This window comes from Nematolebias whitei, chromosome 11 (assembly GCF_014905685.2).
Source record: "Nematolebias whitei isolate Nwh7 chromosome 11, NemWhi1, whole genome shotgun sequence".
Taxonomy (NCBI): domain Eukaryota; kingdom Metazoa; phylum Chordata; class Actinopteri; order Cyprinodontiformes; family Rivulidae; genus Nematolebias; species Nematolebias whitei.
The window spans coordinates 13,624,220-13,643,557 of NC_056508.1; the positions used below are offsets into that span (position 1 = coordinate 13,624,220).

A 19,338-nucleotide genomic window follows, 5' to 3' on the forward strand; every position below is an offset into this window, starting at 1 on the left:
ATGAGAGAGAGAGAGAGAGAGAGAGAGAGAGAGAGAGAGAGAGAGAGAGAGAGAGAGAGAGAGAGATGTGTATACATATAAATATTAAAATAAATTACTACTTATTACTTGTCCCACAGATCCCCGCAATAAAAGAGGGACTACTATTTCATAATTTTTATCATTATTTTTATTATATAATTTTATACACACACAGTTGTGAATAGAGTTTTAGGATTAAATTGGGCTGCTTTATTTTAATTTGTCTTTAAATGGCTCAAATTAAACCCATTAGATTATTAAAGAAAGAGTATTCAAGTTGCTTCATTATTACGTACATCTGCTAAAAAGCAATGCAGATAAGTAACAACGTGTTGTAAAGGGTTCTGACTCTTGTACTGGTGCCCCTCCTGCTGTGAAGGAGCGTTGTTTTCCCTGTACCAACACCTTCTGTTTACTTGTAGATCTGCAGGAGTGCTGACAACAACACTTTACATTCACACTGCAGGTCTTAATGCTCAATTCTGATATTTTGAAGGCCCCCTTTTTTGTGTGTGGTCGGTCACATTAATAAAATGCAACCTCCATCAGAGCCAATTGTTAACAGATCTGAGGCGACCTGCATGTGCAGAAGAAAATGTGACGTCACACTCAGCGCACTCTGTTTAAGGATGTAAATATGATCGTCTCACATGTTAGAATATGTTCATTGAGTTTGAAGTTGTTGTGCAATCAGAACCAAATCAATAATTCCATCCAGTGCTTGCATTTAGTCTTGCCTCCTGACGGCTCCTCCGGTACAGAGTTGTTATTTTTGGAATGGGAGCTATGAACTGAACAAACTCAAGTATCGATCCATCACATCAGTATCGTATGGAGTCTAGACTCTCAGTCATCCAGGACATGAGAATTTAAAACTACAAAGATGAAGCAACTGGACTCTGTCCTGTAACTGAAGACGAGCAGAGTTCCCAGATTTGAAGTGCACGAGGTTGATTCAGTGCTACTGATGCTTGAATCTTACTTCAATGATGTAAAAGTGGGATGAAATTAAACATGAGCGTTCAGACTGCAGTTGCTTTGAAAAACTTCAGACTGTCATGAAAATATCTGATATGGGTGCTACAGGGACAATAATAAATAAAATAAAAATCAGATTTGGGCCACATATTCCTGCAGTGTGAACATAGCCATGGTGACATTGTTCCATAAATTCTCTCCACAGATAATCTGTTTCACTGTCAGGACGATATTATAACCAGAAGACTGTTCGTTTTCAGCAGCATGTGAAAGTCAGTAAGAGGTTAGAGTTTTTCATTTATAATCAGTTATGAAAGGTTGACTTACGTTTTGTTATTTAAAATACAGAAAGTACATTTTTCTGCTCGCTGCTGTTAAGTGTTAAGTACATCTACTGCCTGAGTGTTGATTTATTTTGTCCTCTGTCACGGTTTTACCTGTTCGTTGTTAATAATGAGTCAGATTCCATAAAAACGTTCTGTAAAGTTAAAACAGCGCCTGTTTACAAATCACAGTTTTAATTAGATAATAGACTTAAGGAATTAAATTACAGGATCAGTTAATTGTTTGGTTCTTTTGTACTTTAAGTTCCTTGTTTTACATCAGATTCATTTTGAACTGCAGCGTATTATAATTAAGACCTGAATCGTTTTGTGTTGCATCTGATTTTGCTGCTTGTGCAACTTTATTTTATATCAAGGCGCTACGTAGAAATATGAAGTCAAAGTTTGTTCCTACAGCAATATTTAAAAAGAAACCCTTGTTGGCCAAAGTGTAAATATAAATGCTGTGCAGGTGAGCTCCAATGCAGTAAAAATAGCACATAAGACAAAAAATTTGGATAAACACAATAATCTTGCACAATTACATTAATAAAATGAATATAAATAAACAGGGTGTCATGCGTGATTAAAAGCCAATAAAAAGTCATTGTTACGACTAAAAGTTAAAACAGGCATTTCTTGACATTTCTGAACAAAGGTGCTATTTATAGTTTACTGAGCTCAGTTAAAAATAAAGCGAAACAATAAACTAGAGAAATTTCACTTCCTGTGAAAATGCGGTGTGAATGATTATTGCTGAAAACTGCTGAAGAAGCTGAAACCAGGCTGAAAAAGTTTCATGGCTAACTGTTGATGTGAGTTTAATTTGAACAGCGGACATTTACTGAAAGCAGGAAAATAAAAGTGGAAAGAAGTGGAAAAATGGCAGAGATGTGTAGAAAAAGCTGAATAGAGCATAAATGTAGCTAAAATGAGTGGGATAAGCTGAAGATAAGCTGAAGATAAGCAGAGAGAGGCAGAATAGATAACAAAAAAAATCTGAAATTAATACACAAAAAAAACTATGAAATGAGCAGTAATAAAGCTGAAACTAGTAAAAGGTGTTGCTGAAAAAAAAAATTTAAATTAGCAAAAAAATGCTGAAAGGAACATGAACATTTTAAATTTTTATAAAGAATCACAAAAGGCAGAATAAAAACAAAGTAGACAATGACTAAAAATAGAAGCAAAATACATTAAAATGTAGCCAAAAAGTAGAGAAATGCTGAATTTAGCAGAAAAATAGTTGAAAAAAGATGAAATGAACAAAAAGAAGCTGAAAGGAGCTGGAAGAATCCTAAATTAACACCAAGAAGCTGAAAAAAGCTAAACCAAAACAAAAGCTGAAAGTGTTTGAAGGACATGGAGAGCTCTATTCATTTTCAGAGAAAAACATGGCTGAAAAGGCTAAATATTTCTAAAGTAAAAATTGTGCAAACACCAAAAGTCACAGCAGGAATGTCCTGAATGAGCTGAACACTTTGACACATGAATAGCTGAAATATAACATTTGCAGAACAAGTAACATGCAGAAAACGCAGAAGAAAAATGCATCTCAATAATGTGAGTGCTTTCTAAACGTTCACACAAAAAGCCTAAAACCTGCACTCGTGTTCCACTGTATGTGCCCAGACATGCTTACCTCCTCGCTGTACTTGCTGACGTAGGAGTAGATCTCGTTCAGAGCACTGAGCATGTTGAACTCGGTGGAGTGGAGTCTGGCCTGCTCTGCTAAATACGCGTTCATGTCCTGGTCGCTGATGGCTGGCATCCGGGTGATGTCAGCGTAGTACCTGGGAACAGAGACAACAAGAAACACTTTGGAACACCAAATGAGTCAATACAGAAGTTTGGCTGAGGTGCCAATTATTTGATAGTCAGATCTTTGGAGCCATTACACCACTTGGACTGACAATCGATGCTAACATTCATCCACAAATTGCTTTTACAGTCTGGCTGAGACGTGTACGGAGGAGAAAAAGAGCTTTATGAATCAATTTTCCAAAAGGCTCCTAGTTTTTTATGTAAGCTGAGACAAAAAACAGTGTGTTAGCGAGGATCAGGATGGTGCATAAAGTGACTGCGCCTACCTTTCCACCCAGCTCTTGTAATTGGGGATATCTTTAGCGTACAGCAGTTTATTTGATGGGGAGTCTTTTCCCAGTCGATGCTCTGAAGTGGAGCAAGAATCCATAAAAGTCTGTGCCACCACAGATAGACAGGCGTCGGTGATGCTGCTCTTATGAATGTCAAACACAAACTGTGGGTTCTTGATCACGTTCACCCAGAAACGCAACGGAAGGCTAGGAGATGGAGACAAAAGGACACGAGTGAAGGACAAACCAGAGTGATCAGACTGTGAAATTAGTAAAGCTCAAATACAGCTTAGTCTACAGAAACTGGAGCTGACAATAGATACCATAAGGACCAATCATTTAAGAGAAGAATCTCACCAGTTGCTTTTCCATGTGTGACGTACATCTGTGTCATAAATGCCATGTTTATCAGCCTGCTCATCCAGGAAGTCAAACATGTATTTGATGGCCAGAGGGAGAGTACTCCCTCGATGGACGGTACTGAACAAAGTCTCAAATAGATCGTCAACAAATTTTTGTAGTGTGCCCTGATAAAAAAAAACAAAAACGACAGCACATAAATAGTAGCAGTTCATGAAGGAAACAAGGTAAGAATAAACCTTTAACATCCCACTTGTACACTGCACTGATGTACCTTTGTAGCTAGAAGTCGGGTCAGATAGATCTCAGAGACCATCTTGCTGCCCCGATCCCCTTCCTTCTGGTCTCCGTGCTCGTGGTTTTTCACCAAGTGCCACACCTTCACACCGCTTTCCAGGTCTGGTGTGATCATGGGAGCACGTGAACGGAGGCTGTCTGGACTTCCTGTGTAACGGAATGACGAGTCTGTCCAGGATGAAAACAAAAATCAAGGGTTTAAGTAAACTTAACTGATTGATGGGTTTTCTTGAGGTCTTGCTTCTTTCAGGTTAATGTAACTCCTTGGCGTTCAGGGAAATAGTAGAGATTGATCCATCCATCCATCCATCCATCCATCCATCCATCCGTCCGTCCGTCCGTCCGTCCGTCCGTCCGTCCGTCCGTCCGTCCGTCCATCCATCCATCCATCCATCCATCCATCCATCCATCCATCCATTTTCTTCCACTTGTTCGGGGTCGGGTTGTGGGGATAGCAGCCTAAGTAGGGAGGTCAAGACTGCCCTCTCCCCAGCCACTTGGGCCAGCTCCTAATCCCAAGGTGTTCCGGGGTCAGATGAGAAACAGTCCCTCCAGCATGTCCTGGGTCTTCCTCTGGGTCTGCTTCTGATGGGACGTGTCCGGAACACCTCACCAGTGAGGCGTCCAGGAGGCATCCTAACCAGATGTCCGAGCCACCTCAACTGGCTCCTCTCGATGTGGAGAAGCAATGGCTCTTCTCTGAGTCCCTCCCGGATGACCGAACTTCTCACCCTGTCTGTAAGGGAGAGCCCAGACACCCTGCAGAGAAAACTCATTTTGGCCGCTTGTATCCGTGATCTTATTCTTTTGGTCACAAGCCAAAGCTCATGACCATAGATGAAGGTAGGAACGTAGACTGACCGGTAAACTGAGAGCTTCGCCTTTTGACTCAGCTCTCTCTTCACCACGACAGACCGAAGGAACTGATCCCCATCCCGGCCACGTCACACTTGGCTGCGAACCACTCAAGCGAAAGCTGTAGATCACAACCTGATGAAGCCAATAGGACCACATCATCTGCAAAAAGCAGGGACATGATCCTAAGGCCACCAAAATAGATCCCCTCATCACCTTGGCTGTGCCTAGAAATTCTGTCCATAAAAGTTATGAACAGAATCGGTGACAAAGGGCAACCTTGGCCGAGTCCAACTCTCACCAGGATTGAGCCCGTAGAGATAGATATTTTCTTGAAACAGCAACATACTGAACCATACTGAGTAATAGTAGCCTTCTTCAGATTGGTTTGAAATATACACACAAAATGTGACGCCTTTCTGATGTTTCATATAAAAAAACACAATCATGCATACGATGACGAGAACGTAGCACATTTATTTCCCTGTTTATTCACCCTTGAATTTCACTTTCTCTGTCATGAATTATGAGATAATTGTTAGCTTTTTATCTCTCTCATCACTCATTCTCTCTTCTTACATAATCCCTGCTTCATGGATGCACCTGGCTCTACTTAAAAGCTCTCATAATTGGCTCTTCCCTGTTGATAAAAAAAATCCCCATCACGCTCTAATCAATGCATCAAAAGATCCCCAATTTGTAAATTCCCAGCCTTCATCCATACATCTGCCTCATCCTGCCTCTTTGCTCCTCCTCCCTCCAAATGACGGTGGTTTCAGTTTCTCTAATTAGTCGACATCGACTCAAGGCAAGCAGTTCTCTGGAGAGTCAGGATCTGAGGAGCCTAGTGAGGATCTCTCCCACCTGGCTTCAAAGGCCGAGTGGAACAACAAAGCATTTGCTGTCATTTAAGCCCCTTATACCTTTCAAATAAGGCTCAGCAGTGCCCCTCGAGTGGCCGCTGGGGACAGGGAGACTGGATTGTGATCCCAGATCCCATCTTAATGCAGTCACTGGCTTGTACTGCTCAGTGTTTCCCAAAAGTCCTCATCCTCACTGCATCGAGCATTTCAAAACATCTGTAACACCAAACCTTCTTGTTATTGCTGCAGCTCCCAGCTCCTGGATCCAGATAGTTTGTAAAATATTGTCCTCTGGCTTTTTTTTTTTTGACTGAATGGTACACTGAAGGTGTGTAATGAGTCAAGAAGCTTAATGTTGAACATGAAATTGGTACGAATCCATCAGCGGGTGTCGAGGTGCAGCTGTGCCTTCTGTGCTAAACTATGATTGATGAGGGCCAGCCTCATGCCAGCAGTGTCCACTCTCCACATCCACGTGCAGGACTGGAACGCCAGAGGCAAAAGGTAAAGGAAGAACATCTTTTAACCGGCTCTTACCAGGTTTTATCATCATCTTCCTCAGATAAAACTTCTGTTTTCAAGAAAACAACCACTAAGTGCTCTGCCCTCTTCTAAAGATCATCTTAGATAATCATTACAAATTGTGCTGATAAATGTCACTTCAATTTATTTCACTCAAAAATATATGGTCTTATTACAGCAGATGTTCACAGGTGTCAACTTTATGTGATATTTGTAAATAAACATAATCGCTCAAAGGGATGGAGGTGTTCTGAGCTTGTTAGGCAGTTTAAATGTGGCGTTCACCTCCTGTTCCCAATCCCGATAATTGGCCACGCTCACTTATCTTTTTTGTTTGTGTGAAGCATCGTTCACACAGAATAATTAGCAATCACTTGTTGCCTGGTGCTGGTGCTGCTGCTGCGTCAGTCTGGCAAAAGTCCAAAACTGGAAGCAAGCAACACAAACTGCATGGAAATCTGATCAGATGTGTGTGCGCTTGGGCTTAAGTAGACAGCATGTCTTAGTAAACTGAACACTTTTACACCAGGACCCTGACTCTGATAAATGATAAAAATGTCACGTTGAATCAGTGAAACGTCTGTAAAGCAATATAAAATACTGATATGGGTATTTTAAAATTTGATTAACTTTTCCAGCGGAAAAAACTATCTGAAGAAAGACAACCTACACGTTGAAAATCATATGTGTTATCCAGCTCACAAGGTTTGCATAAATGGTCGCAGCCGTCTTAAATTTTGACGTGGCAACCCAGTTTTCTAAAGGAATCTCTGTTACATGTGATGTAGCCGTACATCAAAATGGAGGTCAGTACTTCACTTAGTTTTCAAGTTATCACTCTCACAACATGCATGGATGGACGGAAAGATGAATGGACGGACAGACGGAGGGTATTTCCAATTCCTCTTTTTTACTTTGACGATGGACAAAAAAAACCTTTTGCTTTGGAGCGAGTGGATTTATTTTCTTCATGGTGAAGAAACTCATTTTTATGTCTTTAAGGAAAAACAGCAATAGTCCTAAATCTTTATGGAATGAACCAGAAACATATACACATATATATATATACACATATATATATATATATATATGTATATATATGTGATAAATAAAATCTCGTAGTGAATAACTCACCGTATCGGCTGATGGAGGCCCGTGATATGCTGGCTGAGGAAGGGATGTTGTACGATGAGGTCTGTTTAGGCACCAAAGCCACCACGCTGCGGTCCGACACCTGTATGAAAAGACACATTACACAAATCTTCATACCAATATACAAATATAACGAGGTGTTTTACCATTTATCACGCATTTATCTTCTTTACATTAGAAAAAAAATCACTTGTGATTCAAAATCTGTTCTAAGCAGAGTTTATCCCTCAAACCCACAAACTGTCAGATGTATTTGTGTTTAACGTGTTCTCACAAATATTTCATCCCACGAAGAAAAACAACGACAACATGAGAAGATGTAAAACCACGAGTAAACAATCCCCTGAGCAAAAATCTATCTCAAAAATCTTTGTGTCATATCTGTGCTCCCTGTTGTTTTGTACCACAGCCCTGTGGCTTTTTTTTTTTTCCAGAACAGCAAAGTGCTGCGGCTGCATGATGGTGGCACTAAACATGACTGTCATTGTCATCGTCAATCCCTTCCCAAACCTCAGAGACATGAGGTAAGCTTTGGATCCGCTAACAGAGAGAGCAGAGGAAGGAAAAATAAACTGTCACACGGAAGACAAAGAAGCAAGGATGCTGACTGTCTCATCTTGTTTACTTCACTCTCTCAAAAAAAGAAAGAACGAAAACGATTTAATAATAGCAATGAAACAGTACTAAGAGCCAGAGAAGAAGGGAGGGGGTGTTAAAAGATGAGACTCAGCTTCATCCTCTTCCTCCCCCTGTGAATCATAAAATCCAAAGCTGTTGGCTCCAGTCTTTAGAGTCAGGACGGGAGAAAAAGAACAGCCTACAACTGAGAGGACGCCCTAAATATTAGCTTGATGAGACGCTTTTTAGAAAAGATATTTCATCAATCCAACTGTGCAACTAATGAACGCTACTGCTGTTAGAGAACCAAAACAGCTCGGCTTGAGAAATGCAGATCGCAGCAAACAGAAGAGTCCTTCTGAAAAGAAAGAAAGAAAGAAAGAGAGTGAAAGAAAGAAAGAAAGAAAGAGAGTGAAAGAAAGAAAGAAAGAAAGAAAGAAAGAGAAAGAAAAAACAACACAAAGCGAGTTGGCTGGCATTTAGAGCTCACCCTAAGGAGGACTTTCTGCAAAGACAAACTGATGAGTCTCTGTTGGAGAAATAAACAAAAGACAAACGCCAGGCTCCAAAAAAAAAAAAAAACGTTCTCAAAGACGGAGTGGGGAAACTGGAAATTCTCTGTGTTGTTTTTAAAATGTACCTCTGAATCCGTTACTGTGTCGTCAGGACTGATGCTCTCACCACTTTCTTTCTCCTGCACTGTCAGAGATTATCTCCGTTTTGCCATTAATTGGAGTTGTTATGGAACCTCTTGGGGGGGGTGAGGGGGGGCCTCAAGTGTGAATGGCTGGATAATTTCTCTTCAAGATGAATCTCATGTACTGTGGCCTCAAGAAGGAGATGAAAAATAGTCCTTTCCCTTACGACTCACATTTTTGTTTCTGACCGTGCCTATGTGTCATTTATCTCTACTTACCTGAACCTACAGTAATTTCTGCTGGCCCTCCATCCTGCAGCCTGCTATAGGCTGACAGCGCACAGACCAGCTCTAATATACCATCACTGCAGACTTCCATGGAGCTTCCACTGCCATTCCTGTGATCCATTTTCTCCTGGGAGCATGAAATAGCTTCTCAGTACCCACTTCTTGTTACATGTGCCTTCATCTCTCTCTCTTTCTCGATGCTTTTTATGGCAGACAGAGAAGCCGGAGCAGAGATGGGTCCTTGCGATAGTAGCAAATGATTGAAGGTGTGCAGATTCGCCCTTCAGGGATAATCCAGTGTGGGGCTGATAGTGGGCAGGTGTGATAAGGGCTGTGGGCCCCGCCTGAGATAAGACCTTCCATTAGACAGAGGCGAGTCGACCAGACAGTAGCGTGTGGTCATCCTTTATCTTTCTTTCTTCAACCCTCCCCCAAACCCGTTCCCCTTTGGTATCCCACCTCACTTCTCTCCAATCTCAATGCCTATCAGAGGATTTGACTTGGTTCTGCTTATAAACAACAACATGTGCACAGACTTGCCACAGTGAGCGACTGAACAGATGCACAGACTAAAAATGTTGCTCATTGTTCAGTGTTACCCACAAAGAGCAGTCAATCAAATTTAAAACACTTCAAATTTCATACAAAAGAGAGAAAACTAGTACCAACCCCCCTAAGTGTTGTCTGCAAAGTAAAAGGACCCCTCTGGCAGAATGTTCTGGATTGGTCACCAGTGTCCCACAACCTTCAGAGGACATTTAAAATGTCACCAACCAAACTTTAGCTAAAGAGGGACAAGAAGCCTCCAAGTAATGACAGCCCTTTAGGCCCCTTCACATTAGATGACAACCCCACAATGATAAAATAAATAAATAAATAAATATAAATCAGCCAGACATAACTGTTTTATCAGGGTCTGGACAAAATCTTTGGGTGTGTACTAAGACTGTATCTTCTCATTACATGTGGTAAAGTATGATATGGCACAGTAGTTTTGGTCGTGGTCAGACTTCTGTGGCATGGCCATGGTGGTTTGTCCTGGTGGTAACAGTGTTTTGGGCTGTGTATTGGGGAGCATGGCAGTGGCAAACTCATGAGATGAACCCTGCTCTGGCATGAACCAGTCAAGAACTCAAAGCAGGATTTATCACAATGACCTCATGCCTCAGCTACGATGAGGCAAAACTCTGAAAGTGCATTATTTCATTGCCGTCTATGCCTACATCATACCTGCTTCATACCCGCCTTGGCAGTGTCTCTAAATTTATGATTTAATCTACTGGATTACTTTTTAAAACAAGGTTAAGCAGATTTTGAGCAGTTTTAAATAATCATCATTGGACATTCAGATGTTGCAGTCACACAAGTTTTCTGTAACAGCAGAGCTCCTGTGTGGGTTTCAAACTACAGCTCTGGCACTCGTAGCCTTTTTAAAACGTTTCCAACAATTCCTGACATCATCCATCCATCCATCCATCCATCCATCCATCCATCCATCCATCCATCCATCCATCCATCCATCCATCCATCCATCCATTCATTCATTCATTCATTCATTCATTCATTCATTCATTCATTCATTCATTCATTCATTCTCTTCACCTGCATCTATCTTGTGGAGCAAAAAGGTGTACCTAAACAGGCTAAACTATGAATTGAGAAAACAGGCTGCATGAGGGTGTTCTGAGGGTGACACCTCAGAGTGACAACTTCCACTTAGAATTTTAGCTGACAATAAACACTGCAAAAATACAACCTTGAAGGGTGTCTGCATCTTTCCCCTGTTACAAGGTGAGTCTAAGGTGAACTGACGGACAGAGTGCAGAATCAACAGAAGCTACTGGCTTCCTTAGACAATAACTTTCTGATTGGCATTTCAGAATGTACGGTATGTGAATTTACTTTATTTTAACAAAAGTGAATTGACTGTATTTGAACTTGAATCTGGATCTGAATTGGATTAATGATTTGGACTTGTTTTGTCTTCTTTTGTGTAGTGCCCAGAGATTAGTTTTGTTGTGAATTGGTGTTAGTCGTGACAGCCTGAGACAGCCTGGCAGTTTCTTCACTGAACTCACATGAGGTTGAACCTCACGGTACGTTTTCTGCATGATCAGTAAGATAAAATTGTTCCTCTATCCAAACAAGACAAACAAAATTTTAGTTACAACGGTTAAATAATTATTCTGTCAAAGGTATGGATGAGAAAAAGATACAATAATATACGGTGCTTGCAACCCGCTGCCGTGTTGAAACAGTTGTTGGAGCTTCAATATTATTTTCTCTTAATATATGCAAGGGGGGGAAAAACTCAAAGAAAAGTAGAATAGGTGGTTTCAGGGCAGGAGTTCAGTCCCCTGACAATGAATAGAAAAGTGATGAATAAAGATACACAGCTCATTTTCAGTTTGTGCATATAAGTTCTTCATTTTAACCGAGCAGAAAGGTGTGCATTTCCATACCCAACTTGTGTAAACCATTATTTCCAGTGTGGCAATGTAAACAGCCTATGGCGTTTCTTGGGTAGCTGTGAGACCTGCTGTATGAATTTTAATGCTTTGATTTGTGTTTCTGCTGAGAATTAGCAAATACTCAGAGTGATGCTCAGACTCACTCTGCATATTTCAGAGCCCCTTCCACCATTTCCTCTTTACCTATTCACATTCTTTCTTCTAGCGTTTCCCCTCGTTCTTGGGCTTAATGAGCTGAGCAGCCTTGTTTTTAGACGTGGCGGCACATGTGTTGTCACAGTTGCCATTTCTGTGCCGTGTTGTGTGACACAAACATGCAAGCTCACACAAGGGGGCTATTGCCAGCTCATCAAAACCGTAATGATGTGAAAATATCTCTCCATCCTACTCTTGAATTGTCTTCACCAGCAAACTGCCCTTTTCCTTTATACTCAGTCTTTTTCCTTCCTTTTCTCTTCAATGTGTTGGCCTGCAGCCTGGCAGTCTCTTCAATGAACTTACATGAGGTTGAGCCTCACGGTACATTTTCTGCAGGCGGGCTTAGATCCATGATCAGTTGCAGCCCTGCGATCTGCCATTGTGCCAAAAAAAAAAGAGTAAAGAGGCCACATGCATGTGGTTCTGGAGCACATCTCTTGGCTAACAATGGAAAAAAACAAAACAACAACAACAGAGGAGCCCATTATGGCGAGGAAACAACCACTCTGGACCCCCATCAAATGAAAATCCTGCAGAGAACAAGAAAAGGTGCTTCAATTATACAAGAAAAAGAAGAGAAAGCAGAAATTGAAGGTAAGATAAGAACAACTATCTACGATGGAGCTTTAGGGCCACGCTAAAATAAATAAATAAATAAAAGCCATAAAATTACAAGAATAAAGTTGTAGTGTTACGTGAATTAAGCTGAGTAATATATTAATATTACGAGAATAAAGTTGTACAAGACTTTTTTTTACAGTTCTTGTTTATTAATTTTTTTCCGCACGAGTCAGATCCACAACGCGACCTGTCAATCAATCCAGTAGGCATGTCAGCAAATGACCAATCTGAAGCTAAATGCTCCTTACCTGCAGAGAACTGCACCGCAGCCCATCAGAGCGTACCACCTTACTGTAAGCAGGTCAGTTATGCATTAATAATTTTGTCCTTAAACATTGTACAAGAGCAAAGCTACATTCTGTCATGACATTGCACCGTCTGATGGGCTGCAGCAGCTCTCTGCAGGTAAGGAGCATTTAGCTTTGGATTGATCATTTGCTGACACGCCTTCTGGATTGACTGACAGATCGTGTTGTGGATCCGACTCGTGGAAAAAAACAGAATAAACTAGGGATGCACCGAGCCACTTTTTATTTATTTTTTTACTTCCGATCCAATCCCGATACCTAAATCTCGATATTGGCCGATACTGATACCGCTCCGATTTCATCATTATTGATTTTGTATGAGGCTGTAATAATCTCCTCAAGTACAATTTGTACAAATATATGCATGCATTTCCAAAAAGGCAACTTGAGGTGAGTTTTATTAATGTTGGATAAGTTTTAAAAGTTAAGAATTAAATCCTACTAACACAAAACATGTTTTTTTATTCCTAGCTTTAAAGTGGATATTAAAGTGATTAAATGACTTTAAACAACTGCTAAGCTCATGACATAAACCAACACACACATGTTCCTGTTTTTAGTATTTTACATCACTTTATAATGTAGCTGTTTTTGCTTCTTAAAAAAAAAAGAAAAAAAAATATATATACTGTATATATATATATATAATTTTATTGCATTTTTCCATTCATATGTTTTTTTATGATTGTCTACTGTTGTGCTGATAAATATCTCCTGGAGGGTAAACTATATCTTGGCTGCAAGTATCAAGCTGTGAAATCCTTCATTTTCTACAACTGACAGTGGTTGGTCATTAATTATGATGAAGTTTAGCAACTTCTCGGTAAACATTCGAGCTCCGTGGCTTCAGCGGTGTGTTCTTCTCGTTCAGTCCGAAGCAAGCAGTCTGATTTCGGTCAGCCGCGCTCAGTCTACCCTTCCTCCGAGACGGGCAGACTGAGCCCGGCTGACCAAAATCAGACTGTCTTCTTTGGACTGAACGAGAAGAACACACCGCTGAAGCCCCGGAGCTCTAATGTCCAATATAAAAGTAACTTTATCGTGGTTTAATGTGGTGCTATGTTGCCGCGACGGAGCTTCCTCCTCTCGGTAGAGCGGCTCTGCAGACATTGCACGTTGCTGTCTTGTTTTGTGGTGTTTCTAGTGTAAAATACTTCAACACAGCGGACATGTTTCGATGAAAAGTTGGTTAGCTGTTAGCCACAGTGCTGCTCACTCACGTTTTAGCTGGCTGCAAACTGTGAAATGGATTTCCTGAATGTGAGGCGGGTCTTATTACTCTGCGTTCATGAGACACGCCTCCGTTCAGGAAATCCATTCCATAGTTTGAAGCCAACATGCACCATGGATCGGAAATCTCTGCAGGTTAGATCGGAAAAATCCGATATGTAAATTATGCTGGTATCAGACGCCGATACCAACAACGGATCGGCCCCATCCATAAAATAAACAAGAGTTGTAAAAAAAAATGTCTCGTACGACTTTATTCTCGTAATATTAAGACTTTATTCAACTTTATTCTCATAATTTTATGGCTTTTACTTTTTTTTTTCTTAGCATGGCCCTAAAGCTATTTTGTAACTATCTGCCCATGAATGCGTAACGGGTTAAAATTAGGTGCAATTTAAACAAAGTCAAACAATAAAAATAAAGTAAATGCAAAAAAACAAAAAGTATCAAAACGAGGGCCAAAGGGGAAGGAGAGGGAAACTGAGTGGTGTTGAGTTCTGTGAGAGGAGTTCAGGAGTTCACTGTGGACAGAGTCAGCTCCAGGCTCTGTGGTTCTGATTCTAACTAAAAGCTCTGTCTACCAGCAGGTAACCCAGACACCCCCCCCCCCCCCCCCCCCCCCCCCCATGTTTTCTTCAGGCAGACGACACCCAGCTGACTGATGGGAAAAATGAACAGCAAAAGATTCATGACCTTTGAAGAAAAGCTGCCGTCTTATTCTCTCCTGCCTGATTTATTTTTATTTCCTTTTTCCTTCATTCATCTTTCTTATTTCCCTCAAGCTTCACCAGCTCCCTCTCAGCTTGTTTTATTCAACCGCCTTTAATTCTCCTGAAAAATGTGAAACTTTTCCCTTGTTTTCAGTTCTGCCCCCTCTTTAGCTCACAGCTCTTCTATCTAAGAATCAGGGGGAGGAGAGTGATCTTTGTGCCCTCAAATGACGCGTGAAATGTTGATGGTGTAGAGACCACCACCATTCAGAGGAGGAGAGAGAGACAAGTAAAGAAACGCTCTTCATCTTTTCAGAGAGGAAGGAGAAATGTCAGCTGCGACGCAGAGATTTCACCTCTGCTGCCACCTGTACGGTAATTGTCCTTTATTCTATGAGTCAGTCGGATTACACCAGGCGTGAAAAATGCAAATGAGAGGCTGAAAATTGGCTGCCTTAAAGTCAAGTGCAGGAAACATCAAAGTTTGTCAGTGTAGGAGGAACAATTTCCATAATGAAAGCCACGGCAGGAATTGGACTGAAATGAGACTTTTCTTGGAACAAAAAGGTGACGTTTGAGAGTCAATTAGGGAAACATTACGCTAAAATCTTCCTCTGTGCTTACCTGGTAGTGCAAAAGAGCGTTTAGTCTCTTCCAGTCGTTTTCGATCTTGGTGGTGATGTCTTCGTCCTGTAACACCACGCGAGCCATTCGTCCCTGACGCCACTCTGACGGAACAAACGAACGTAAACAGAAGATGAACAAGAGCAGCACAACTATAAGACACTGCAGCGAGCTATAAATCATCCTGAGATTGAGTTTTCTTTTGACTCAAAACTGTTTTGTGCTTTTCAAACTCAAAGTTTCCATTTAACCACACATGGAGGTGCAGGACTACTTGGTACATAAGAAAAAAAAGTTAACTTCTGATTCTAAAGTTTTACAAGTCAAGACATTATAATCATAATCAAATCCTAAAGTTCTGCAAATGTTTTGAGATGATCTCACTGGGAAACAAATGTTGGGGGCTAGTAGTTGAAATTGTAAGAAAATATGCAACATTTCACTTAGAACAGGGGTCTGCAACCATTTCTGCCCCTTTGTTCACTAAATTAAACGTGTCCGGAGCCACAAAACCTGTGACAACTGTGATTCTCAACTGGTGGCCCACGGACCACCTTAACCTAAGACCTGAACTCTTGCATGACATGCATGATTAATCCCTATAATGTCCACATATGTGGATGCCAGGTCATAGGAGACTAAGTTTGTTGGAGGACACTTTTCTGGCCAGTAAGGTAGTTGGGTAGTGTAGTTTTCTGGCCATTGTAAACCTGAAAATATGATTTTTAACATTTATTTATATTTTTACATTTTAAGACAAAATAAAAAACAAGATTCTTGTAAAGAAGGAAAAATATGTTCTTTCCCAATTTAACCTTCTGAGGCCCAAGCTCTGGTTTGCGATGCATTTTTCATATCTCCTAGATATTTGTGATTGGATGGACCTGATTTTTGTTTAAATAAAGCTTCCTCTTCAAACAGGAAGTTGTATTTTGTTACATGGTTATGACATACTTTTGTAAAAATAAACAAAAGTCCTCAGATGGGGACAATTGGCGTATTTTACAGCATAACACAACATTAACATGGTTTAACAAAGTATAAAACTATTGAACAGAGTGAAGGTACAGCAAAGCCAAAATGTAATGTCTCCAAATGTGAACGCAGGGTCTCAGGAGGTTAAAATACAAAATATACCAATGAACTATGCAGGTCTTGGTAAAAAAATTTAATTGTAGAAAAATTAAGTATTGTACTTCGAAATAAATAAAGTTAAAGTATGTTTTACTCCTGTTGGTTCTAGTAATCACATATTTGCAAAGGAAATTACAGAAAAACTGCTAAAACTAGCCCTTTTGTGTTGTAACAACCAATAAAATTCAGATTTATGTTGGTTATGGTCAAAGCTTGAAAGAGCCGTTGCAGAGGGACCAAAGAGCCGCATGTGGCTCCAGAGCCGCAGGTTGCAGACCCCTGGCTTAGAACAACAGATTTGCACAAAATGTCCTGATGCTTGTTCAACAATCCAGGTAGATCAATCTAACGAGGTTGAGTCAGGTCCACTGGACAGATTCTACTTTGTTGAACAGTTTTGTCTTTTAGCCAGAAGACTTCAGACCAAACACATGCCTGTTCGTTAGATTTATCTTCCTGGATTGTTGAGCATGCATCAGGACATTCTGTGCAAAAACATGCATGCTTTTGGTCTGTGGGAGGAAACCGGAGCACCTGGAGAAAACACATGAATGCAAGGATAGAACATGCAAACTCCACCCAGAAAGGTCTTCAGCCGGGATTTGAACAGGCAACCTTCTCACTGAGAGGCAACAGCTCTACCAAATGAGCCACCATGCTACTTCTCACATAATCAAGTGTGTTGAATTATTTTATAAAATGTATATCTGAGATCCTATCTCCTTCATTTTAAGATGATGAAGACCTGGAAACCTTTATTGTCCCTCTTCTTAAAATCAGTGGTGTTTATGAGTGTCTGAATTTGTGAAAACAGACCCTCTTAATAATGTCTCTAATAAAAACTGCTGCAAGCATCGGCTAATTCATAAAGTTCAAGGTAACAAACCAAGAAACAGAAATGATTTGGCAGGGACAGATATGTGCACGCGCACAAACGAGCAGGTATCTGCAGTGTTCCTGCGTCGCTCCTCCCAGGCAGGGATTGATATGCATCTTAATTTAATATTCCCACGTGAATAAATGTAAGATGTATATGCAGGCAGGCTGCTCATTTTAATTGGTGCATGTGCCACTAAAAGCAGCAGTTGTCCCATCAATGTGAAGAAAAGCAGCGGAGCCGACGAGCCAGGATGAAAAACGTGAGCTCTGAGAAAATTACCTCCTTTCAGAACGAAAAGAAAAAAGCGTGGCTAACAGGTGGAGGCGATAAGCAGTGCTGCTGGAGGTCACTGTCTGATGGGGTCATTGAGCGGTAATGTAATGATAATAAGGGGACTGACAGTGGAGTGGATAACAATGTAGGCCTCATGCTGAGAATGTTCATTGATTTTGCTCTTTGTTGACTGGGTTTTATTACTGCCCGTCTCTGTCAGAGATGACTTCTCTGCTCAGAACAACAAAACCTCCTACCATCACATGAGACGTGCACGCAGAACGCCTCACACACGTAATATTTTCAAGCATCTGATTCTAACGCTGTAGCGCGATGGACGCCGTGCTTATTTTCAACACGCGGGGGGAAGGGGGTGGGGCTTTATTGTTCTCGCCTATGAGGAGCAGGTAGAAAATGGGAGAGACACGGCGATACGAGGAAAGGCGTAGAGCGGCGAGGATGGAAGTGACAGACTGCGTGGGAGCCGAGCTTAGCCTGAGACGGGCGAGCCAGTCTGTCAGCTCCTACCTGCAGCAGCAAATGTAAAAACACGCTCGCATAAAAAACACTTCTCTGTTTAAATGGACTGCTCCTGCTTGGCAGTGCCAGGCAGTGAACGCAGCCAGACGGAGAGATGCGCCACACATTGTCACTTGGTTTGATGGAAGGCCTGGCAGCAGCATGCTGAGGCTGGCAGGACTACTGGAGCACAGTTTCATCACAGTAATGCACTGGTAATCTGTACACATGCCCCAGTGTTCTCTCACTGATACATGGATCTGTTGAGGGTGAAGGACTGGTGAAAGTCCCAGGTTCGATCCCCAGTCACTGCACATCTTGTGGTGTCTCTGAACATCACACCCTATCCCCTATCCTGCAGCACAACAGCTCAGTGGTTTGCACTGTTGTCTCACAGGAAGAAGGTCCTGGGTTCAATCCCCGGTTGGACCTGGGGTCTTTCTGTGTGGGGTTTGCATGTACTTCTCGTGCTTGCATGGGTTTTCTCCAGGTACTCCGGTTTCCTCCCACAGATCAAAAACATGCATGTTAGGCTGCCTTCAGGCCCAGGCCTCCCTTGCAAATGAGATCTGTGATCTCAATGGGATTAGCCTGGTTAAATAAAGGTTAATAAATAAATAAATATCCCCAATTGCTCCCCGGGCGCTTTCAATAGCCGCCCACTGTACCACCTGTGGGTGGATGGGGCAGCACGTCTCATCCCCAAAATGTCCCCCGGGCGCTTTCAATAGCCGCCCACTGTACCACCTGGGGGTGGATGGGTTAAATGCAGAGAGCCAATGTTGCCATTCTATGGAAACATATGTTGATGACAACACATTATTATTGTTATTTGTTCTTTGTGTGTGTGTTTGGGTTGTACCTAGGTCCATGTCGACAGCTCGTGGCCGCTGAGAATAGGGCATGTTCTTGTAAACAGCATCAAGGATCTTCTCTTTCACCTGGGTGATGGTGTCGCAGTTCAGCACCTTCACTGGAATCTCCGGACTGTTTTCGTTGTCGGGGTTTACACAGTTCAGGATCTGGATTGGAAAGACGGGAACAACAGAAGAGAGAGTGAGCGAAACACTGCAGAGGGAAAGGAGCTTGAGGCGTCATGTTCCCCGACTCGACTTGGGTCCAGCTCGAGGCTTTGCCCTCATTACAGTCTCCTTGGAGCATAGCAGGAGCTTTGAGAAACCATTTCCGCTCTTTCTGGCATCCCGAAATCTAATTTCACACCTTCGGCAGGACACCAATTTCCAGCTCTGCCGGGGTATTAGCACGTAATGAGCCAAATTCCCAGTCAGAGCAATCAGAGTATTGTCAAGTCGCATGCTGGCTGTGTGAGCGCTCTCCGTTCCTCTGTGTGTGTGTGTGT

At 41.6% G+C, this 19,338-nt stretch overlaps 1 protein-coding gene across 1 annotated transcript in view; it reads right to left on the bottom strand.

The window, feature by feature from the left end:
* Window positions 1-19,338, bottom strand: part of plxna2 (plexin A2) — a 238,166-nt gene that overhangs the window by 12,870 nt on the left and 205,958 nt on the right. The window contains exons 24-30 of the mRNA XM_037684672.1: window positions 18,841-19,000; window positions 15,173-15,276; window positions 7,450-7,549; window positions 4,053-4,243; window positions 3,776-3,945; window positions 3,413-3,625; window positions 2,965-3,115 (exon numbers count right to left, since the gene is read on the bottom strand). Of these exons, the coding sequence (XP_037540600.1) occupies window positions 2,965-3,115; window positions 3,413-3,625; window positions 3,776-3,945; window positions 4,053-4,243; window positions 7,450-7,549; window positions 15,173-15,276; window positions 18,841-19,000 (1,089 nt within the window). The remainder of the gene's footprint in view (window positions 1-2,964; window positions 3,116-3,412; window positions 3,626-3,775; window positions 3,946-4,052; window positions 4,244-7,449; window positions 7,550-15,172; window positions 15,277-18,840; window positions 19,001-19,338) is intronic.